Source organism: Silurus meridionalis, chromosome 27 (genome assembly GCF_014805685.1).
Source record: "Silurus meridionalis isolate SWU-2019-XX chromosome 27, ASM1480568v1, whole genome shotgun sequence".
Lineage (NCBI taxonomy): Eukaryota > Metazoa > Chordata > Actinopteri > Siluriformes > Siluridae > Silurus > Silurus meridionalis.
The window spans coordinates 5,159,789-5,184,591 of record NC_060910.1 but is presented as its reverse complement, the minus strand read 5'-3'; the positions used below and the strand labels follow the sequence as shown (position 1 = coordinate 5,184,591).

The following is a 24,803-nucleotide window of genomic DNA, read 5'->3' as shown; positions in this document are numbered from 1 at the left end:
TATCTTTCTCTCAGTGGATCTAAGCGAGCACAATGAAGGGTCTTTTATTTGTGCTCTGTGTTATATATGTGTTGTCAGAGACTGAAGCTCAGGATAAAACGTAAGTGAAAAAAACCTGTACACTATTATTTTTAAACCGATAAAGAATTCCATGATGAATTTTCAATAAACAAATGATAATGAATTAATTAATGTATGAATTGTGTTATTATTAGTAATAATATTAAACAATTTTGTGCACAAGCTTTATCGCTGCAGCAAGCAAATTTTTATTGAGATTTCTTTTTTTTTTAAGGTACCTCATTACAGCACCCAAAGTTCTGAGAGTTGATGCGTCTGAGAATGTGGTGGTGCAGTTGTTTGGCTATAATGAAGAAACCAAAGTAACCCTTAAACTTAAAGAAAATCTGGCAACTGACGAAACTTATGCAAATCAAATTGTGACACTCAACGCCAACAATAATTATCAAGAGAAAGCTACTCTGCGGGTACCAGTGACACCTCCCATTCCTCTGCTTTGAGATGCTGATTAAATGAAACTATTTAAAATTGAATAATATTTCATTATATTTTGATATTTAATCTGGGTTTTTTGCAAATCTTTGAGTCAAAAGTCGCAAATTTCACTTGATCAACATTCGGACTGAGAGAAGAAGCTCTGTAGAAGCTCACATTTCATCAATATGTTTATATGTTACTTTTATTATATGTTTTTTGTAGTGTGAAATGCAGGACATTTCACGAGAGTATGTCTCGCTATCTCAGTAATAATATGGTCTACTCTTTGCCCCTCAGGTTTTCCCAAACATTGATCAAAAGATCACTAGTCTCTACCTGCAGGCCCTATCTCCTACCTTCAGCAATGCCATAAAAATACCAATCATTCACAAAAATGGTTTTCTCTTCATCCAGACTGATAAACCACTATACACCCCGGAACAGGAAGGTACGTATGGTACAGTGAATAAGCAAGTAGCATTTTTCATATTTCTTGCTGGATGTGAATATGTGAAAAAGCATAGAGAGAAATGTCTACATGCATAGACGTATTTCTCTTACTGTTTCATGGTTGTGCAGTTGAGGTGCGAGTGTACTCTTTGAATGAAGAGCTGAGAATGACTGGCAGACCTGTTTTTCTCACGTTCAGGGTGAGCAGTTTTTCACCACGTTCATGTCTGACGTTATACTTTATGAACCACGTTTACCAATATGCCAACACCTGTTGTTGCACTTTAGGACCCAAATGGCTTTAAAGTGGAAGTTATCGAGATAAATGACATCATTGGTGTGAAACCAATAGTTCCACCATTCAAAGTACCTGCGAAACCTGAGTATGAATCAATTCCATGGCCTTGTTACATTATTAATCATCAATCAGTGACTGTGATCTGTGCTAAAAGTTTGAATCTGTTACTTATGCAAAAAATCTGTTCCTAGTTTAGGGGTCTGGAAAATTGAAGCAAATTATGTTACTAACTTCACTACAACTGCCGTGACTGAATTCGAGGTCAAAGAATATGGTAACTGCCACTTTACACCTAATTATAACATCTAGGGTTTTTTGTGTGCAGGCTGATCCTCTTGTTGTGATTGACAGTGAATTTTTATTTATTTATTTTTTCAGTATTGCCCAGCATCTCAGTCCGCATCCAGCCAGAAAAGAACTACGTTAGCATAGCAAATGTTGAGGCCTTCAAACTGAAGATATTTGCCAAGTGGGTTTCTCTGGTCCAAATGTCTATTGATATCACAAATTTCCACAAATGTTATATATTTCTATATATTATACGATAGACCAGAGGTGCCCAAACATTTTCCAATGAAGGATGAAAAAATCAAACTTGATTATGACTTGAAAATCAGACGTTTTTTCAGCGATCTGCTAAAATAATGGTGTTTCATTTTTAAAGTTTAGTTCAGTGAAATGTATAGTACAATGAGAAACAAAACAAATGTATGTTCAGTGAGCTCTATTAAGAAACCTGAAGCTGGCACTTATTTTGAAAAAGTTTTTCCAATTGTATTTTTCCCTAATTTTTCCCTTTTCTTTTATATGGCATTGGGGGGCTAAATCAAAGATCTTTGTTTATATAATGTATAGATATTTATTAGAGGAAAAGGCACCCTCTAGCACCCTTAAAGGCTCATCAGTTTAACTCATATGGCACAGTATAGTATTGTTTCCCAGTCAGACAGGGGTCCATGTAGACTTCTTTGGGAAGCCTAAAATCTCTTCAATATCCATGAGTTAAAATATTGGTTTTGATAGTTATTTTAATCATTAAATCTTTTTTACCGCAGCTATGTCAGTGGGAAACTAGTTAAATCAGCTGATGTCTACATACATTTTGGATACATCAGCAAAAAAGAAGTGGTCATGATATCAAAATCATTGAGACACTATCAGGTACAGCAATCCTCTAAGTGTTTGTTTAACATTGACCAATCATTCCAACATAAAAACAGCGCTATGATGAACATAATGAGTTTATTTGATCTTTCAGTTGAATAATGGTCAAGTGGAGATTGTGTTAAACATCAAGCACGCTCTGTCGGAGCTTGGATCTGGGTCTATGGACATACAGAATATGAACGATCATTACCTCCGCGTGGTTGTTTTGCTAAAGGAGTCTACTGGTCAGTATGATCATTTAACATGTGACTGAGGCATCTCTAGACACATTGTGATATCAGGCCACTGCTCCACCAAACTTTCTTGCAATTGAAGGCAGGGTTTACAGCTTTGGGTTACTGTTTGTACAGGCTTCTCCATGTTCTTCATGTTCACCATGTTTTTGGGAAGTGGTAGCTCAGTGGTTAAGGTATTGGACTTTTGATCAGAAGGTCATGAGTTCAATTCCCATCACCACCAAGCTGCCTCTGCTGGGACCCTAGAGCAAGGCCATTAACCCTCAACTGCTTAGTTCTAATTCACTCTGGTTTAAATGAACACTTCTGAGAATAGTACAATATAGTTTATGAATGTTTTACAGAAATGTCATAAGAGAAAGTGCAGCTAAGCTGAATATTAGCATGCCTGTGACAACGTTGTGTTTCAACCTGACTATACACTGGCGATCAAAATTAGAGAACAATTTATAAACAATTGAACAATTGTGAAATAATGTCATCTTCACTGCTCAACAGTTGAAGGAGTTTTTGTCCTGTCTATACCATGCTACCAGAACACCTTTTCCACAAAATAACTAAGGCATTTCCAAAAAAAAACATTATTTTGCAGAAAACACACTGATCAAAATTAGAGAACAACAATGACTGTAGCATGGAAAAAATTACAACAAAATTTTCTGAAGGTTACAACAGTCAGCAATTAGTAGGAAGTGTACAGGCCTCTGCTCTGAATGACTTCAGCACATCTGCGGCCACAGGACAGCACTAGTCTCTTACACTGCTCTGGTGTGATTTTGGTCCACTCTTCTTCCAGTCTCCTACACAGTTCCGTGACTGTAGTGTGTTTCTTGGCCATAACTTTGTCACCAAGGATTTCCCAGAGGTTCTCTATTGGGTTGAGATCAGGTCTCTGGGCAGGCCATGTCATTATTTCAATGTTTCAAGGAACTGCTTTACCCGTTTTGCTGTGTGACATGGAGCGTTATCCTGCATGAACACTGCGGGCTGATTGGGTGATGAACGCAGGGAAGGAACCATATGTTGTTGAAGAAGGTTCTGATAAACATTTGCATTCACTCTGCCATGTAGCTGTATAAGAGGCCCAACTCCTGCTGCAGAAAACATGCCCCAAACCATGACACTTCCTCCTCCACTATTCACTGACTTCTTTACACACTTTGGGTTCAGTCTTTCTCCAGTTTGTCGCTGAACATAATGTTTCCCATCGGACCCAAATAAATTAAACTTGCTTTCATCACTGAAGTGAACTTTGGACCAGTTCTCCTCTGTCCACACAACATGCTCCTCAGCAAAGCTTAGTCTAGCCTTTTGATTCTTTCTGCTAATGAGAGGTTTGGTCACTGCAGAGTGGGCTTTCAGTCCAAATGCTCTTAAACGTCGAGACACTGTATGACAAGACAGATCCTTACCCTGTTCAGCGCTGAACTGGTGAGCAATTCCAGCTGCAGTGTGGAAACGATTGCCCATTGAGATCCTCCGCAGTATCCTGTCCTCTCTTGTATTTGTCTTCCGTGGACGACCAGCCTTCTTGGTGGACTTGAATGAGTTTGTGATGATGTAAAGATTCAATATTCTTAAAATCACAGATTTGGAACTACTAACTTGTCTTGCTATGGCTGATAGGGTCATCCCTTTGGCCTTCATCTGGACAACCTGCTGCCGGAGGCTTTCAGTCACTTTAGAACGGCCCGCCATCTTGCAGAGTCAGTGAAACTGGAAGTTAGGCTGCCAGTTAAATAGGGGTTGACAGAAAATCAAGGAAATTAGCACCAGGTTCCAGATTAACACCAATAACTGGAAGGTATCTGAAAGTGTTCTCTAATTTTGATCAGTGTGTTTTCTGCAAAATAATGGTAATGGGGTCATGCTTTAGTTATTTTGTGGAAAAGGTGTTCTGGTAGCATGGTATAGACAGTAAAAAAACGAAAAAGATGACATTATTTCAGAAATGTTTAATTGTTTATAAATTGTTCTCTAATTTTGATCGCCAGTGTATATAATGTAGAGTGAGGTCTATAAATATCTGGAATATTAACAAATAATTCTTATTTTAGGTGTTTACAGGAAAATATTGAATGTGAAGTAAATGATGACATAAGTGTATATGCTTAAAATTTTGAAGTGTATAAAGAAACTTTCTTCTCTCTCTTTTATGGTCAGGTGGAATCTCTCAGGAAGCAGTTCTGTCCAACATACAGTTTGTTCATTCTCCGTTTACCCTGAGTTTGATTGCGACGCCTCCTTTCATCAAGCCTTATTTACCATACAACATCAGAGTAAGTCATGTCAGCTACGTGATAATAAACTGACTTTGGGAAATGTAGAATGCATATGCTGGTCTGTAGTAATACATCTCTTTGGATATGGCACAGGTCTCATGTTTTTTTCCTGTTTTATAAATTTTTTTATTTAAAATTTTTTCTAGGTTTTGGTGAGGGACCCACTCGGTAAACCAGCCAAAGGTATACCAGTAATAGCAAGAGCAATTATAAAAAAGGCAAACCGTGAACAGGAACAGCTCAAATTCAGCGGAACTGGAAATCAAAACGAAATCATGCAGTCATCCAATAATGATGGTGTTGCATATTTTATTTGCAATATTCCATATTATGCTGAACAAGCAGACTTTACTGTAAGTAAACAATTACAATATTACACTAAACAATGATTGATGTAAGATTATTTTTTCAAAAATGTGTAATTAGAAGATTAAGAAAATGATCCTAATAAAAAATACCAGGAAGTATAATCTAGTCTGCATAAAAGGTCAAATCCTAATTATGCGCATTTAAAAATAATTCAAATAGCGAAATACTTTAAAAACTTTGAATCAATGTTTGAATGAGTCTTGGTTCATTTGCCATGTAACATAAAAAGTTTTGAATTGTTTTGTGTTTCAGTTTCAAACAAATGATCCTACATATCCACAAGAAAACCAGGCTCAGCTTAAACTCAACACTGTGACTTACAAATCTGTCAATCAACGCTACCTGTATATCAATTTACCTGCACACACCACTATATTTAACGTAGGTGAATATGCCTATATCAACATCAACTTTCACTATCAGGCCTATCTTCCAATGAAAATCTTCAGTTACCAGGTAAGAGACTGTCCAGTAAAAAAAAAAAAAGCATTAAGAGCTTATTATTTTGTTTTATTTGTTTGATTTATTTTTTTTTTTTTTTATAGATCATCTCGAAGGGGAAAGTGGTAAAGTATGCCACAGAACGGCGGGTAGCTGATACAGTTCAGGCAATCAACTTTAAAGTGACATCTGATATGGTGCCATCTGCACGACTGGTGGTCTACTACATCCTTACTGGCGAGCAGAGAGCTGAACTGGTGTCAGATTCTGTGTGGTTCGATGTGAAGGCCAAATGTGTCAACGATTTAGATGTAATCTTATAGATGCTGGATTTATATTAGCTTTAAGATGAAGCTTGAAAAACTATAAATTACTACTGTACATCAACTTGGTAAATACCTAAACAGTGTTATTTAGAAATGGCGGATGTTTTCCTCTTATGTTTTAGGTAAAGCTGGAAGTTGACAGTAATTCATACAAACCTAATGACAAACTTATGCTGTCAATAAAGACTCAAAGCATGAATGAAAGGTCCCTGGTGGCGCTCTCAGCTGTAGATACAGCACTGTACAACATCAGAAGCAATGAGGGAGATCCATTAAACAAGGTCACACTTCCAGTAATGTGCTAGTTATGGTTTATGCTTCATGTGATAACAGTCGTGATGATGATGATGATGATGATGATGATGATGATGAAATCTACTTATGCCGTACTGGTGTTATTTTGACAGGTACTGAACCATTTAGAAAAGACTGACCTGGGTTGTGGAGGAGGAGGAGGCAGAAATAACGCTGATGTTTTCAGCCGTGCTGGATTGACTTTTATTACAAATGCGAATGTCGAGCCCTTTAGCACAGGTAAATATTTAAAATATTTAAATTGAGGAATTAGGATGTCACTGTAGATCTCTAATAAGGTTTGACAATAGTGTCAAGGAAAAACTTCGCAAAACAACATCTGGAGAGAAGTCAGATTTTAAAGAGAACCTGCCTTTGGAGTGATATTAGACAGTGGGATTATAAATCATATAGAGGTGTAGAAGAGAGAGATTAACACTACTAAGGGATGGTCGGTATATTCAGATAGTCTTTATGATTACAGTTTTTAGAAGGTAGAAATGTACTATAAAACCAAGATGGACAGGGTATTAATTGCATGTCTTGGAGAATGTATTTATTTCATTTTGCCAGATGTTTTGGGTAACAATGAATCCTGAATGTAAATTCAGTAATTTTATTCATTCACTTATGTTCAGAAAGCTCATTATCCTGGTCTGGGTCAGGCTGAAGCCTTTCCCTGAAAAATGGTTGTGATTTAGTTTTAATAATTAAAAAGCAAACAGGTAATGAAAATGATTTTTAGAATTTATGTTTTGTAAAGAAGCTGTCTTCATTCTATAGATGAGGCCTGTTCAGCTGTGGTCAGAGCCAAACGCTCCACTCTTTCAGACGATGAGATAGACAACTATGGTCAGTCTTCACGTTTGCTCAGTTTGATTAATCAAAACTATTACCACCCATCTCAGTTCATTTTTTCTGCCACCATATTCAAAATTGCTCTGCTTTGCCCTACCATAGAATCAGTACTCTGTCTGCCAAACTCCACGTTAATGTGCATGTGTGTAAAGCTGCCCTAAGAATGCATTATAATCAATAACATTCCAATAAGTGCTGTGCTTTTGTAAATTGTGACTAAAAATTTTTTTTTTTAAATAAATAGTTTTTTTCATTGCAGCCAACAAATACAAAAAATTCAAACCATGCTGCCTGAAGGGAATTTCATCCATCTTGGGACTAGATACCTGCCGTTCCGCAGCCACAGTTTCAAGCCCAAATAAGCATTGCAAGAAAGCTTTTTATGAATGCTGTATCTATTTCGAAAAGCAATGGGACAAAAAAGGTCCGTTCCTTCTTCATTCTCCAGGTAATCGTTTTTTGTATTAGACATAATAAAAAACAGTTTTTATAAAAGTGAGATTATGAACAATTTTACAATAAGCCTTGTTTTACAGTGAAGAAGTAAATAGCATGCCTGATCTAACAAAACAAAATAATAATAATAAATCAATAAAAAGGTCATTTAGAATTTGATGGCAGCAACATGTGTCAAAAAAGTTGGGACATGGCAAACAAAAATCTGGAAAAGCTAAGTGCTATTAAAACTAAACAGCTATACAAACATTTAGCAAGGGATAACGGTGTAAATCAATATTGGATGCCCATAATCTTTGGAATCTCAGGTGGCATTTCATTTAATGATTCTGTAATGTAAATCACTCAGTTCCCAGATGTATACGAACAGAAGACGTGATGATACACAGTGGTAAACATGACCCTGTCTCAATTTTTTTGAGATCTGATGCAGCCAATAAATTTGAAATGAATATTTTTCCTAAAAATGGTACATAGGCTTAGTTTAAGCATTCTCTTTTAATTTACATTTTGCACAGTTTAAATTTTTGGTTGTACATAAAAACAACAACTTTGCTTTATTGCATTGATCAGAGATTTAATTCTTCAACAAAATGAACTCGAACTATTTCTTCTCTGCAGCAAATGAATATAATGAACGTTATACCGCATGCTGAGAACTGGAGAGACTTCCAAAACCAATAATGAACTGTCAAAAAGAGTTGTGTCTAATGATCGGTTGGTGATCGGCACTAAGAGTGCACTGGCTTGTGCAACTGGGTTACAATGTTGTGTTAAAGCAGCAATCAAAATTTAATTAAATACATTTCCAGGATACAGGAAAGAGAATAAGGGATTATTCTGTCTATTGTACTAGACAAAACGATGTAGTGCTGAAATTGTAAATAAAAAGAGAGCATTGTGGTGAACATTTTAAACAACAACTGTAGAAAAGACCTTTACCTTTTTTTATATTTTTAGGGCCTTTTATTATAAAATATATTATTATATATTATAAAATATATAAAATATCTACAGTATTTTTTATATGTTTTTATTTTTTTGTAAAAGCCAAAGAATCACAATTTTAATTTGACTAGTCATGACATAATTTCACAGATTAATTGGTCAATATATCATAATGGAAAAATCGACTTTTTAATACATTTATGCAAATTGATCAAAACTCACAATCAAAAACTAAAAGGTATCATTTATAATATTCAGAGTATTGGCTAATTGTAGATTAGACAATTGTAGATATACATAGATATTAGCAAAAAAAATTTTTATATTTAATATTTTGACATTTAAAATTTCCGTGTTCTATGGGATCCCTTGCTCTAAAACAGAAGATGTTTGGAACTACAATGTTTTTTTAGAGTTTTGTTTTTTAGTGGGCATGAAGAGACTTAGTCAGGGATGCAATCCAGAGCTTAATGGCCACCCCAATAGAGATTCATAAGTCTTTTGCAGAGAACTGCTGGACAACAATCTTTCAAATTTTCTACAAATTTGGTTTTGTAGAGTAGCTAGTCAGAGGTTGCTGTTGAGTAAGATGCATATGGCAGGCACTTTATGTTCTAAATAATGAGAGATTATGATGATCATTCTTCTTCTTCTTCTTCTTCTTCTTCTTCTTCTTCTTCTTCTTCCTCTTCTTCTTCTTTTGGCTTCTCCATAACACCCTGTCCTCTACATCTGCCTCTTTCACTGAAACTACCTGCATGTCTTCCCTCACCACATCCATAAACCTCCTCCTTGGTCTTCCTCTTTTCCTCCTTCCTGGTGGCTCCATCCTCAGCATTCTCCTACTGATATACCCCATGTCTCTCCTCTGCACATGTCCAAACCATCTCAATCTCGCCTCCCTTACCTTGTTTTCAAAACGTCCTACATGTGCTTTTCTTCTAATAAACTCATTCCTGATTCTGTACATTGTCGTCACTCTCAACGAAAACCTCAACATCTTCAGCTCTGCTACCTCCAGCTCCACCTCCTGTCCTTTACATGATCATTATTATTATTATTAAATTTAATTCAATTATTATTAGAGTAAGTAAAAGTCAAATTAATTTTAAATGTATTTTTTACTCTCTCTCTCTCTCTCTCTCTCTCTGAATGATATATTAGAAGACAATTCTGTTTTTGTTGTTGTTGCTGGTATGTCATATAAAATCTGTAATAGTCTTATTAATCGAATGAAAAAAATGTGCAAAATAGGATTTGTTTTAAAGCACTCGAGTTAGTGGCACTCAAGTTAATATTGTGCACCTGAATTTAGATGCACACTAATCACACTAATAATACATTCTGAAAATTAAACTTGTTTTATAATCTGAAACAGTCAACAGGAGTGGACAGTTCCCTTTACTCAAATAGACTTTTCTTTTTTTGTAATGATCAGGGATTGGATTTGACCTGACTGACCGGAAAAAGCGCTCTGCCCTCTCTAACCATGAAAAGTTTGAGGAATTTGGTGGGTTTTGTGTTGGTATCTGCAATATTAAAGTCATCTTGATCTGATTTTGTAGAAATGTTGAAAGAAAATTAACAGTTTTTTTTCTGCAGCTAATAGATTTGGACCTTTAAAAAAATGTTGCCAGGCTGGGTTTGACAGTAACCCGATTATGGAGACTTGTGAGGACCGTACCAAAAAAATACGGAAGAATAAAAAGCCGTGTAAGGATGCATTCCTTAAATGTTGCAAATATGCCGAACAGCAGCTTGATCAAACTGTTGGTGTCACCCTTGCTCGTTCAGGTATTTTAAAATCTTTAAAAAAAACTTCTCTTTTATGCAAGTGAGATATTTTGTATTGTGTAAAGCGTATTTATTTGCAGAAAATAAAGGTCATGTATCATTTAATTACAGAGATTGAGTTTTTGATGGGTGAGAAGATAGACCAGGTTCGCAGCTACTTCCCAGAAAGCTGGTTGTGGGAAGAACATGAAATTGAGAAGTGAGAACATTATACCACTAACATTATACCTTTAACATTATACCATTAACATTATACCACCAACAATATACCATATACATTATACCACTAACATTATGCCATTAACATTATACCTTTAACATTATACCACTAACATTATACCACCAACATTATACCATTAACATTATACCACCAACATTATACCATTAACATTATACCACTAACATTATACAACTAACATTATACCCATAAAATTATACCACCAACAATATACCATATTTTTGGGACTATAAACCACTACTTTATTCCCACTCTTTGAACACCGCGGCTTAAACAATGAAGCAGCTAATTTATGGATTTTTCCTGGGTTTTTCCCGGTTTCACAAACTTCATGCCACCAAAAACCTAAGCCCCGTAACATTAGACCAATTAAATTGCCGAACGGGTTCAGGTAAACCAATGAAACTCTTTATATTAATTTGGTTGCGCTCCCACTGAATCGGGCCGCACCACATCATAAATATGGATGAGGTTCCTCTGACGTTTGACCTGCCGCTCACTCGGACTGTCTACAGGAAAGGCGAATCATTCGTCACGCTGAAAACAACCGGGTATGAAAACACACTTCACCTGTGTTCTGAGCTGCACGGCATCGGGAGAAAAGATTCACCGATGGTGATTTTTAAACGCATGACGATGCCAAAAGAAAAACTCTCAAGAATTGTTGTGAAAGGAAGGAGGAAGACAGTGAACAATGACTTTCTTGGTAGGCTACTGTTTAGATACAAGCCGTGTAACAGACACTGTCTTTCGTTAAAGCCTGTGTAAAGTTCATTAGTTTCAGTGTAGACACTGCGGCTTTTAGACAGGTGCGGCTTATTTATGTTCAAAATTAAAATCTTTGTCAAATTCAGTGGCTTATATTTGGGTGCGCTTAATAGTCTGGAAATTACGGTACAATTAACATTATACAACTAACATTATACCATTAACATTATACCCATAAAATTATACCACCAATAATTTCCCACCAACATTATACCACTAACAATATACTATTAACATTATAACCTGAAATTATTTATATTTTAATTGAATTTTAAACTTGATTAAAACATCTTCTAGATCTGGATTGGCGCAGGTCAGTAAAACTCTTCCTGATTCTCTGACTACGTGGGAGGTCAAGGCTGTTGGGATGTTCAGCAAAGGTGAGATACAGCCACTGCTGTGTATAGGCCCCAGCGTGTTCTAAATGAAGGACTCATAAATAAGAACAAAGAGACTAATCGATTTACAGTTACTAGTTACAGTTACAGTTTGGTTTTGTCGACAATAGGATCAATGTTTTTGATGCCATGTGCTGAGATAGCTCACTTTTTTTTTTGTACTACAAAACAGGAATATGTGTCGCAGATTCCCTGCAAGTGCCAGTTCAGCAGTCAGTGTATATTGATGTGCCTCTGCCTTACTCCATAATGCGAGGGGAGCAGATTGAACTCAGGGGCTCAGTATACAATGATTATAATTCAGATACAACAGTAAGCTTTCTATATCCTTTATTAATCATAACTTCTAAGGTATTACCACAGTAATGAGATTTGCATTAGCATAGCCCATTCATAACTGATACACATCTCTGGGTTATCTCTCTTTTTCTTTCTCCCTCTCTCTCTCTCTCTATGTGCAGTACACTGTAACTATGTCAGCACCAGAGGGTGTGTGCATATTTCAAGGAACTCTTCTAAAAGATGAACGTCACAAACAATTAAACAAAGGCACAGTTGAAAGCCGATCCGTAGTCCTTGTCCAGTTCTTCATCATGGCATTAGAAGCGGGCAATCATGAGCTCAGATTCACTCTTAGAACCAAGTGGGGAAGTGACACACTGGTGAAGACACTGAAAGTAGTGGTAAGAAACATTTCTTAAGTCAAAACTTATTTTTAAACAACGATCAAATCTTCCACATTTTCACTATTTCTGAAAATATTGAAGCCACTGGTGCAAAGCCACTTCTTCCTCCCATGTTGCATTGGTAGCTATTCATATACTTCACTGCATTATTTTTGACATGTTTGTAATTTATCTAATAGCCAGAGGGCATTAGAAAAGATGAAATGATTGGAAAAAGACTTGATCCAAATGGTATCTATGGTAAGATCTTTCGTATGAATTCCATTTCTTTCTGGAAATATAGAGCTTGTACATGTCCTAGTAATGCCAGGCTACCAAAATATTGAAATATATACTGCATAATTCATCAGGTAACCCTGTGACAGTTATTGAGCTCAAAAACGGCCTTCCTCTAAAGACTGTGCCAAAGTCCCCTGTGGAGCGTGAACTAACAGTAAACGGTACAGTATATTATCAAAAAGAGATACGTCTTTAGCCAACACTGTTAAGTTTAGAGGTTCTCAGTTTTGAGATTATTACCATGCCAAAGAAATTCAACCATACTACCGTTTCTCTGTTCAGGTGACCTGCTAGGAGAGATGTTGTCAATCATTGTAAACCCAAAAGGGCTCATGCAGTTGATTAACCTGCCAGGTGGCAGTGGAGAGGCGGAGCTTGTGTCCATTCTTCCAGTCTTCTATGTGTATAAATATATTGATGGAACCGATCAGTGGGGAAAATTGGGCGAATATGGAAACAAACTTGTTCTAAAGAGAAGGTTAAACAATGGTAGGTCATGTTTTATTCTAGACTACATGTTTGGAGGACAGAAAACCTTCATGTCTCTGACACGCAAGCGTCTCTTGAAGGTGCACTTCATGAAGTGTAGAGCCTTTAAGGAGATCTAAGCATGTGGTTATTTCATTTTACTGTTGTTAAAAATATAGGTTGATAAAGGGATTTTCATTGCTAAATGGTTTATTTAATATTATATGTGTGAGAAATCAAAGTGGGGGAAGGATCAATATAAATTATCGGGGCAGTCACAAGAACATCTTAATTGCACATTGGCATATATTCCATGGGAACTTTACTGGAAAGATGAACTTAGCTACTGATTGTGAAAGCATGTCATCATTTTCATATTCATCAAAGTAATTAGAATAGGATTTCATTATAAGATCAATTTGATCAGTCAGAAAGACTTTGCATTGATCTGCAGTGATCCTAAGGGGACAAGTGAAACGAAACCTCGCAGCCAATTTCCCTCCAGAGTATAATATATCCACTTTGTTTTCTTTGCTTTGTCACCCATCCCTATTGCACCATATTAATAATTAAAACACAAGTATTGTAGTTAGATTTTCTCTACTACAAAAATGAATTTAAAAACATTTATTTGTCACAGGTCTCACCAGCATTATGTCATTTAAGACAAAATATGCAAACAGTTTCACGATGTTCAAAAACAAAGAAGCCAGCACATGGTAAGTAGCACTTGAAAGATGAAGTGGATTTACATTACATTCTTCACCACAATATAATTAGGACTCAGCTACTGTACCTGGACAATCATGACTGCTTTTAAACACCAAGATAATATACATATATCTTTATCTGATCTCTTTATATGATATTTATAGATATGATATCATTGGGATATACCAATACTTTAAGACTGATATGCAAGAATATGCAATTAAACACACTGAAATGTTATTTCTATACAGGCTGACTGCTATGGTGGTGAAGACTCTGGCTTCTGTGTACAGTCTTGCTGATGTGGATCTTGATGTGCTATCTGGTAGTATCCGCTGGCTGATTAAAGACTGTCAGAATTCTGATGGCTCCTTTAAGGAGCTGTCCAGCTACAAGCCTGTAAAACTCATGGTACAACACTCATCACACTTCTGATGCATATGTTGGGATTATATTGAATTTGTTCTAAGCAAAGCAAAACTATTATTAAAGTTTGGCTGTGGTGGATGAAGTATACAAACCATGTACTTGAGTTAAAATAGAGATACAGTAGATAAAATATTACTCCAGTTAAAGTGGTCACTTTAAACTTTCACTTGAATAAAAGTAGAAAAGTATTTGCTTTTAAATATATTTAAGTATCCAAAGTACTATGATTCATTACGGCTATAATCAGGGCCCTAAGTGAGATTCCTATTGTTGCCTCCCCACCACGATGCTCTACCATACAAATAATTTGCAACCTTTCATAGAAAACCGGTTAAACAAATGTAATAAAAATAGCGACTTTTCCTGAATTCAAGTACAGTATGGAAACATATACTGAATATTACACTTCAGCAGAAAAACTGGAAAATAATTAGAGCGTATTTAGTCACATTTTTATCCACTTATAAAAATAAAAAAAAGGGAAAGACTGATTTTGCAAAATGTAGTTTAGTAAAAATAAGATATTTGATTTTGAAATGTAGTGGAGTTGAAGTTAAAGTCTCGCCACATGGAAATACTTCAGGAAAGTACAGATATGTAAAAAAAAACCAAGCTACTTAAGTACAGTAACAAATTACATTTTGTTTGCTGTCCATTACTGGATTTTGGTGGTAATATTGAATGAAAGGCCTGAAATCAAATGACCCTTAGAAAATTACAGTTATTCAGTAAATTTTTATTCAAAAGTCTGACAATAACTAAGAGCCTGGAACTAAAAGCCTCAAGCCTGTTCCAGGATGATGATACCCATGCACAAAGTCAGGTCTATGAATCATGGTTTGCCAAGTTTGGAGTGGAATAATTGTGCCTGACGTCACTAATTCTCTGGCAGCTGAGTGATCACAAATCACTCCCCACAGACATGCTCCAAAATAGAATAAAAGTATGTCCCAGAAAAGTGGAAATTGTTAGATGACAGCATATGGGGGGAAACCCTGGAAAGTAGCATTCCTCAAATACACTTTGGTTTGGTGTTGGGGTGTCCACAAATTGTTATATATAGCAAACAGGCATAACATTATGACCTTATAACATTATAACCGGTGAAATGAATAACACTGATTATCTCTTCATAATGGCACCTGTTAGTGGGTTGGATATATTAGGCAGCAAGAAAACATTTTGTCCTGAAAGTTGAAGAAGTTCTGACCTGTTAATGCTCAACAGGTCAGAACTGTTTTGGCAGCAAAAAGGGGAACACAATATATCATATCATATCATATCATATCATATCATATCATATCATATCATATCATATCATATCATATCATATAATGTAACATAATATAATATGCATTTTGATGTCTAAATTTTTCCAGGGTGCCGGGGCAGATGCAACAGAACAGTCTGTGTATCTCACATCGTTTGTAATAATTGGAATCAATAGTGCCTTGTCAGTTCCCAAGTCCAACTTACAGGTAAGAATGTTTTGTCTCTAGTTTACTCTCTTCTGCTATTAATATGCTTTGTATCATAAACAAAATGAAACACAGTTATATTACATTATTATACTAATAAAAGTACAGTGTAGTAATTTGTAAGTAGCAGGATAACAGAGCAGATCTCTGTCTCACCAGGAGTTTTTAGATGCTGTGCAGCTCGCAGTAGAGTACTTGTTATCCAATGTGGCAAAAGTGAAAAGTCAGTATGTGAGGTCCATCGCAGCGTACGCCATGGGCCAGGTTAACAGGAGCCAACAACCTGTAGTCGCACTCTATGAAAAGCTTAAAGCAGAGTCGCAAGTTAAAGGTTAAAAGTAATTTCACATCCACAATACACACGTGTGTATATATATATATATATATATATATATATATATATATATATATATATATATATATATATATATATATATATATAATTATTTGACAGAAATGTTTTCCTTATTTCAGGAAGCCCTGCAATTTATCGTTTTTGGGATGAGAATAAAGCTAGTCAGGACCCACTGAAGCCAAACAAGGTCTCTGCACTATCAGTGGAGACCACTGTTTATATGCTGCTGAACTGTTTAGACAGAAAAGAATTACTGTATTGCAAACCAATCATCCAGTGGCTCACTGAGGATCAAAGATATGGAGGAGGTTTCCATTCAACTCAGGTAAGCAACCAGAGTAAGTTAGAAGAAAAAAAAAAAAAAGAAGAAGAAGAGAAAATAAGTATGGGATGTAAAATACTTCAAAGCATGTACAGGCCAAAAAACATTAAGCTATGTTGCTAAATTTAACTGTTGTTATATTATAAAATGGCAGAAAAATCAAGGCCCATTACAGCCCTCTTGTTCATAAAACCATGTAGAATTGTGCTAAAATGCCTTCTCTGTAATACAGCTAAGCAGTTTGTTACTCTGATTTAACAGGACACTATCCTAACACTGGAGGCTTTGACCAAGTATAGTATTTTAAGTCATAGAGCTGCTTTACAAATGGAAATTGACGTGTCATACAGGAAGAAAGGCAGAATAAGCCGTGTTAGTCTGACCCAGACTAAACCTGTGGGCAAACGCATGGCGGTATATGATTTACACTCCTTAAAAAAAATCTACGAAACATATCTGTGGAATTTTTCTTGCCGAATAACATTGTGGCCTGTTTTTCTAAAAGATTGAACATGCCGATGACCTCATTCTGAAAACAGGATTCGGCACAGGGGTGTCATTTGCAAGTGTAAGTGTAATATCTAATATTCTTCAAAAATCCCAATGAGATTACCCTTTTAGGTGACATTTTGTCTGAATTTATTATCTAAATATATATCTGTCTCTTTTGTGCTTTGTTTCTTACTCTCTTGGTCTGAGGCCTGGCATTAAGTCGAAATTAAATTTTACATATTTCTAACAAAGTCTATCTTGTCCACCAGAGTGAACATGGATATATACAGATGTGTCTGTGTGACTTTTCATGCAACCCAAACAGATCATTATGTTATGATTTTTCTACAGTTAAGAACAGTGTTTTATGAAACAACGGAGAACAATGATAATTGCCACTTCGACATAACAATAAAAATTGAGCCCCGGGAGCCGTCTTCTAAAGGTAGGCAGATGTAATTATTGCTGAAATCAATTTTGTTTAGAAATAAATACTTTTTAATGTAAAGATGTATTTCTATTTTACCAGATCCTATGCGTCTCTCACCACGTTTAGTTGCCTGTGCCAAGTGAGTACACAGCTGATCTCATCCTGTGCCCAATTTAATAAGTACAATCAAAAGTTATGTTTGTGGTCATTTTAATTGACACAAATGTTTCTGGACTTTTGAGACACCGGCTTGGTGGGAGAGTTGCTAAAGGGGTCCCAAGCCCAAAGAAAATGACTGCAAAATAAAGAACCGTGCATTATTTTTATTATAGAGCCCCCTAGTGGGAGTGTGACCCAAAGCAAGTGCTTATACATCTGTCTTACAAGGCCAGAGAAACAACCCTGTGTAGTGATGTTGTATGGATTAGAGACAGTGGCATTGAGTAAAAGACAGGAGGTGGAGCTGGAGGTAGCAGAGCTGAAGATGTTAAGGTTTTCGTTGGGAGTGACGAGGATGGATAAGATTAGAAATGAGTTTATTAGAGGGACAGCGCATGTAGGATGTTTTGGTGACAAGGTGAGGGAGGCGAGATTGAGATGGTTTGGACATGTGCAGAGGAGGGACATGAATTATATTGGTAGAAGAATGCTGAAGATGGAGCCACCAGGTAGGAGGAAAAGAGGAAGGCCAAGGAGGAGGTTCATGGATGTGGTGAGGGAAGACATGCAGGTAGTTGGTGTGAAAGAGGCAGATGTAGAGGACAGGGTGGTATGGAGACGGATGATCCGCTGTGACGACCCCTAATGGGAGCAGCCGAAAGAAGAAGAAGAAGAAGTGTCCCCTTAAGTTCTTTGTAGTCTGTAATATTATGTACGAAAGAGGCCATGCATTATAATATTTTTTTTTCTTGTTTTCTAGTGATCCTAACAGTAAGTCATTATTATGAGAAAACAGGAATGCAAACTATATTAACAGTATATAATATATAATAACTATTTTTTTATATATATGTGTTTCCTTAAATGTCCACTAAAGATATAAACCAATTGAAAATGAGTATTCGCTCGAGGCAGGTCACACAGTAATGGAAATTAACCTACCCACTGGTGTGAGCCCAGTCGAAGAGGACCTAAAAAGGTGCAATGAGTTTCTTTAGTGCATCTGCATTCCAGAATTTAATGGTAAAAAAAAATAACTGTTCTACATTTGCTGCACAAATTCAGTTTAGGGATGGATTCGAGAGCCGTATTTCTGACTATGAGATAAAAGGCAGCCAAGTGATTCTTCAAATGGATTTTGTGAGTTCATACAAATTTTGGATGATTTGGAGCAAAGATGATGTAAAAAATACAGATGTCAGAATAAGTGTTCTGTCTTTTATAGATCCCCTCTGATGAATACTACTGTTTGGGCTTCCGGATTCAAGACGTGTTTCGAACTGGCATGACCACCGGCTCTGTGTTTAAAGTGTATGAGTTTCATGATCCAGGTAAACACAAAAGCGTGTCTCTGAAGACATCCCTAGGGTCAATTCATCTGGACTTATAAATTAGAAATTCATCAGTAATGTGCATTGACAAATATCCAAACATGCTATACTGGTTTATTTATTTATTTATTTATTGTTTTACAGACAGTCAATGTATAAAGTTCTACAACATGGAGACTAAGAGGCTTCTCCGTCTCTGTGAGGGAGACAAGTGTCAGTGCATGGCAGGTAATCCTCACACATGCTTTCATATTCACCTTTTAAGTTAGAGAAGTTTGTGTGAGAATTATTATTAGAAAAAAAATGTATTCAAATGCAAGATATCCTATAACTACATACAAGCTGTAATATTTTAAAGTAACAATTCTGAATAATAAATGACCATGGTACATAAAAAAAGGAGTATACACACTGTCTAACTCACTGATGTCTCTACTGTTCCATAGCTGAATGTTGCACTTTTAAGGCCAACATTGATCCTACTCTTAGTAGCAGTAAACTACATCGTGAAGTCTGCAAAGCCAACATTAACTATGGTAAATAATCAATTATCAGCACAAGTAATGTAATAAGCAAAGGTAAGACCTGTGAGATGTAGTCAGATGTTTCACTGCTGCAGGAAACTTTTTTCTTTCTTCCAGGTTTAAAAGTAAAAATAATATCATCTGAAGAAGAAGGGGATTTTTTGACATACAAAGCAAGTTTGGAAACAGTTATTGAAACAGGTGGGTGAGCATGTTTCCAGCTTTATCTCCTTTGAAATGACATTCTTGTGTTATCAGATAATTCCAACTCGATTCCTTCACCACAGGGGCTTATGGATTTTCAAAAGAGAGAACACCTGAGGTCTACTTTGTAATGAAGGCCACTTGCACCTCAACGAATTTAGAAATCGGCAAACAGTACCTGATCACGGGCAAAGAGATCATGCAGCTTCGAGAAAACCGAAGTTACAAGTAAGTCTCTGTCTCACTCAAAATCTTGTGGAAGTGAATAGAGTATGAGTTGGGGAGAAATTTCCCTGATATTTGAATAACAATGGAGTGTTTATTTTTTATTTGTTCTTGCGTAATCAGGTACAAATTCCCGCTGGATTCGCAAGCTACAGTGCAGTTGTGGCCCACGGATTCGGAATGTCAGTCAAGTTCTTGCAAACAATATACCAATGCTTTAGAAGCTTTTGAACTTGACTATATTTCTGATGGCTGCATTGGCATTGTTTGACATTTATAACATCTGTATTTTCATATTTTCTGGAACATTTTGACAGATACATATATTTCTATATACAACCTACCATAACAGTTCCTGTTTTGTAAGAGCTATGAAAATACAATGTCCTGTAATTTTCATAAATCGTTTTACCCATCATATATGAAACAATCTACATAGTCATTGGAATAACAATAAACTTATCAACAACATAATAAATATTGTTGTGAAGCGTTCTGTTTTTATAGTAGATTTCACATTTCCATGCAACGCAATTCACCAAAAATGACAGAAAGATATCGCGTAGATATCAAAGTATTATCCTGTTGCAAAAAAAAAAAAAAAACGTATCGTCATTTAGATTGTTAGTCAATTTTGTTTGGGTTTTGACATCGTTAAACTGATCAAATCAGAATCAGAATATTTTAATGATCCCGAAAGGAAATTGTTAGTTGCTCACAGTACAATTAAAGTGAAATAAAGTCAAATAAAATATAAGAAATTCAAAATTTAATATACAGATTATAATATATTTAGTATAGATGCCAATCAATAAATTTCCACTCTTATTGAAATATACTGGACGAAATGTGTAGCAGCAGTGAAACAGATGACAGAAAAAGTCTGACTACAGTGATAGTTATAGGCTATTGCACATGTAACAATTGTTGCACATACATTGCCCAAGGTATTGTGTGGCACAAAGATTTTTAACTATAACTATATCTCTCTCGTCTATATCTATGTTATGTTATGACAGATACCTTCAAGCAGCCTGTCAAGCAAAATCATGTGTTTCCAGTTCTTTTTTAATATTTCTGACCCCCACAAATGGCCAAACTGCCTAAATATCTATACAGGCTTATCTATAAAACAGGTTTATTTGATCATCCCATATATATTATATAGCCGAAAATTTTGCCACCTGCCAACACACATTCAAGGTTCCTCCCGAAACTGCTACCAGACTGTTGGAAGAACACAATTGTTTTTGAATGCTGCAGTACTTTGACGTCAACGGTAGGTAGAGGAACTCGAGTGTGGGAAGTTCTACAAATAAATATGGATGTGATGTTAAAGTGTCCACACACTTTTGGTCATAATAATGACTCACAAAAACGTATAATGGATGCATTTAAATCTACAATTACAGCATAAACAAAGCCCAAATAAGGAGGATAATTGTACTGTGGAAAAGAGCATCTGTAAAATCCTGGAAATGTACAGTTCTGTGAAAAAGTATTTGATCCAGATTTATTTTTTGCATATTTGTCAAACTTAAATACAAAATGCAGGTGGAAAAAACCTGCCTGGCTCTATCTGAAAAAGTAAAAGTAAAAGCTTTTTGCAGCTTAAGGGCCCAGATGACCCGCCAGAACCTGCCAGAACCATGAATTCTGTGCTCTACCAGAAAATCCTAAAAAATAATGTTTGGAAATCAGTTCATGACCACAAGCTCAATTATACTTGGTTTATGCAGCAAGACAATGATCCGAAACACACTGGCACCCCATCTCTGAATAGCTAAAAAAACTAAATTAAGGTTTTGGAGTAGCCTAGTCAAAGTCAGGACTTAAATCAGATTCAGAAGCTGTGAAATGACTTTAAACAGGCCGTTTATGCTCCAAAACCATTCAATGTGGTTGAATTTTAGTCTAGCAAATAAGAGTGGGCCAAAACTACTCCACAATAATTTTTAAGATTCATTATTATTAGTGCCAGTTAAATCAAAAGTCTCACTGTTGAGTGTCAGCTGTCTTGTCTACTGTCTCACTATCGTATGACTATCTACCATCTTAATCTTATATCTACTATCCCACTGTCTTATGTCTACCATCTCATTCTTATATTTACTATCTCACTGTCTTATATCTACCATCTCAATCCTATATCTACAATCCCACTGTCTTATATCAACTATTTCACTGTCCTATATCTACTATCCCACTGTCTTATATCTACCATCTCACTTTTATATCTACCATCTCACTTTTATATCCATCATCTCACTGTCTTATATCTACCATTTCACTCATATCTACTATCTCACTTTTACATCTATCATCTCACTCTTATATCTACTATCTCACTGTCTTATATTTACCATTTCACTCTTATATCTATCATCTTACTGTCTTACATCTACTATCTCACTTTTATATCTATCATCTCACTGTCTTATATCTACTATCTCACTGTCTTATATCTACCATCTCACTCTTATATCCACCATCTCACTGTCTTATATTTACTATCTCACTCTTATATCTACCATCTCACTCATATCTTCTATCTCACTTTTATATCTACCATCTCACTCTTATATCTACCATCTCACTGTCTTATATTTACTATCTCACTCTTATATCTACCATCTCACTCATATCTACTATCTCACTTTTATATCTACCATCTCACTGTCTTATATCTACTATCTCACTGTCTTACATCTACTATCTCACTTTCATATCTATCATCTCACTGTCTTATATCTATCATCTCACTGTCTTATATCTACTATGTCACTCTTATATCTATTATCTTTCTATCTTGTATCTACAATCTCACTCTTATATCTACTATTTCACTGTCTTACGTCTACCACCTCACTGTCATTTTGTTTTTTGCACTACACACGTGCACTATATGTTGTGTCCCATTTAGTTTTGTGTAGTGTCTATGTTTATTATTATTATTATTATTATTATTATTATTATTATTATTATTATTATTAATTTATGTTGTCTCATGCAGCACTTCTGTCCTGGAGGAACAGCTTTTCGTTTTGCTTCGTACTCTACAGTAAAGGGTTTGGAATGACAATAAAGCCTATTTGACATAAATATCAGTATTCGGTCATATTTTTAAAAAGCGTTATGAATAATTTAAACGAATAAAAAACAAACACGACATTTTCTCTTCAGGCAGCACGATTTCTACATTCTGATTAGGTTTTTCTTTTTTGCACACATTTTATTTTGCCAGAAATTCTCCCCCACAGAATCTGATTAAAAGTTGTTTTTTTATAATCGTGAGCCCAAAAAAACAAAACAAAAAATAAATAAACTTGTAAGTACACAGTCCACTTCTTTTACTCTGTATTTACCAGGAAAGACGTGTCACGTGACCAAGTACTTTGTAGCTCCGTCTCCATGGAAACAAGCCCAGCATTGTGGCCATGCTAACAACCAACTTCTCAGTGATGTGTAAACGGGAATGCAGTGAGGATAAAGTTAGAAAGAAGCTCGAAATGATTAGTTTGTTAGTTTATTGATGTATATATATAAAATTTCGGTTTTGCATATGAAACGCAGCGGTTAATCCTCTGTAGATTAGTCCAGCACGCTGGCTAAGTCAGTTCAGCAGGTCAGCTAGCTAACTCAGTGATTAGCCGAAAACAGTTATGCAGGAATCGAGAAAAGTAAAATTACTCGTCTGAATTAGAGCATGTGCACGTAAAGCGAATATTCCTACTGGAAACAGGTCATTTAGGTGTCTGTGTTGGGAGAAAGAGAGAAAAGCACGCCTGCAGAGCCAGCTAGCTGATGGTCAGTATGAAGAAGGGAGATGATTCCCACAGAGCCTGGTCTGTAGAGGGACTGAGAGCTTCCAGGTCAGTTTCTGCTCCTGAACACGACCTAAGTCTTACAGCAGCGAGTGAACATCCAGCTGAACTCAGTGATGACGGTAAAATTACACCTCTGACATCATTTATACTTCAGCAAACGCTCCTTAACTAAGCGAGAACTTTCCAGTCATCAACCATCATCATTCAGACATGGTTTAGAAATATACAGTGTCCGTATTTCCTCCGAACATGTTTAGAATTTGAATTGTAAAAGTGTCATTCATTCTTTCATCCATTTATCCATTCATTTATCTATTTATCCATTCTTTTATTCAGTTATCCATCCATTCATTCATTCTTTCGTCCATTTATCCATTCATTCATTCATCTATTTATCCTTTCTTTTATTCATTTATCCATTCATTCATTCTTTTATTCATTTATCCATTCATTCATTCATTCATTCTTCCATCCATTTATCCATTCATTCATCCATTTATTTTTTCTTTTATTCATTTATCCATTCATTCATTCATTCTTCCATCCATTTATCCATTCATTCAGCAATTTATTCTTTCTTTTATTCATTTATTCATTTATCCATTCATTCATTTATTCATTCTTTCGTCAATTTATCCATTCATTCATCTATTTATCCATTCTTTTATCCATTTATCCATTCATTCATTCTTTCATTCTTTCATTCATTCTTTCGTCCATTTATCCATTAATTAATTCATCCATTTATCCATTCATTCATCCAATTATCCTTTCATCCATTTATCCATTCATTCATCCATTTTTCCATTCTTACATTCATTTATCCATTTAAATCATTCATTTATTCTTTTAATTATTTACTTATTCATCCATCCATCCATTCACTCATTTATTCTATTATGTGTCCGTCCATCCGTTCATCCATCCCTCTATCTATCTATCTATCTATCTATCTATCTATCTATCTATCTATCTATCTATCTATCTATCCATCCATCCATCCATCCATCCATCCATCCATCCATCCATCCATCCATCCATCCATCCATCCATCCATCCATC

The 24,803-nt window shown here is 35.7% G+C and overlaps 2 protein-coding genes across 2 annotated transcripts in view; both read left to right on the top strand.

Moving 5' to 3' along the window:
- On the top strand, positions 1-20,392 carry c5 (complement component 5). The gene is made up of 43 exons (XM_046842421.1): positions 1-100; positions 296-488; positions 796-946; positions 1,078-1,148; positions 1,237-1,331; positions 1,438-1,520; positions 1,625-1,715; positions 2,302-2,407; positions 2,505-2,637; positions 4,813-4,928; positions 5,078-5,284; positions 5,553-5,756; positions 5,846-6,052; positions 6,190-6,348; positions 6,475-6,601; positions 7,145-7,213; positions 7,479-7,667; positions 10,062-10,133; positions 10,226-10,417; positions 10,529-10,616; positions 11,721-11,803; positions 11,994-12,133; positions 12,283-12,504; positions 12,687-12,747; positions 12,858-12,947; positions 13,069-13,275; positions 13,895-13,973; positions 14,217-14,376; positions 15,774-15,872; positions 16,032-16,203; positions 16,347-16,552; positions 16,811-16,963; positions 17,055-17,117; positions 17,393-17,486; positions 17,571-17,610; positions 18,508-18,608; positions 18,694-18,770; positions 18,856-18,961; positions 19,106-19,189; positions 19,408-19,497; positions 19,603-19,686; positions 19,773-19,917; positions 20,038-20,392. The coding sequence occupies exons 1-43, from the start codon at positions 33-35 to the stop codon at positions 20,183-20,185; spliced, it is 5,325 nt and encodes a 1,774-aa protein (XP_046698377.1). The 5' UTR covers positions 1-32; the 3' UTR covers positions 20,186-20,392.
- Positions 20,393-23,330: 2,938 nt separating this feature from the next.
- cntrl (centriolin) overlaps positions 23,331-24,803 on the top strand; it is a 29,742-nt gene continuing 28,269 nt past the window's right edge. The window contains 1 exon segment of the mRNA XM_046841904.1: positions 23,331-23,860. Coding sequence (XP_046697860.1) covers positions 23,719-23,860 — 142 coding nt within the window. The 5' untranslated portion in view covers positions 23,331-23,718.

Excerpts from the sequence above, each read along its gene's own strand:
- c5 (XM_046842421.1), top strand. The coding sequence starts at position 33 with ATGAAGGGTCTTTTATTTGTGCTCTGTGTTATATATGTGTTGTCAGAG. Across the intron at positions 10,617-11,720 it reads GAAGAACATGAAATTGAGAA|ATCTGGATTGGCGCAGGTCA; the intron begins GTGAGAACATTA and ends AACATCTTCTAG. Across the intron at positions 12,748-12,857 it reads TGATCCAAATGGTATCTATG|GTAACCCTGTGACAGTTATT; the intron begins GTAAGATCTTTC and ends ATAATTCATCAG.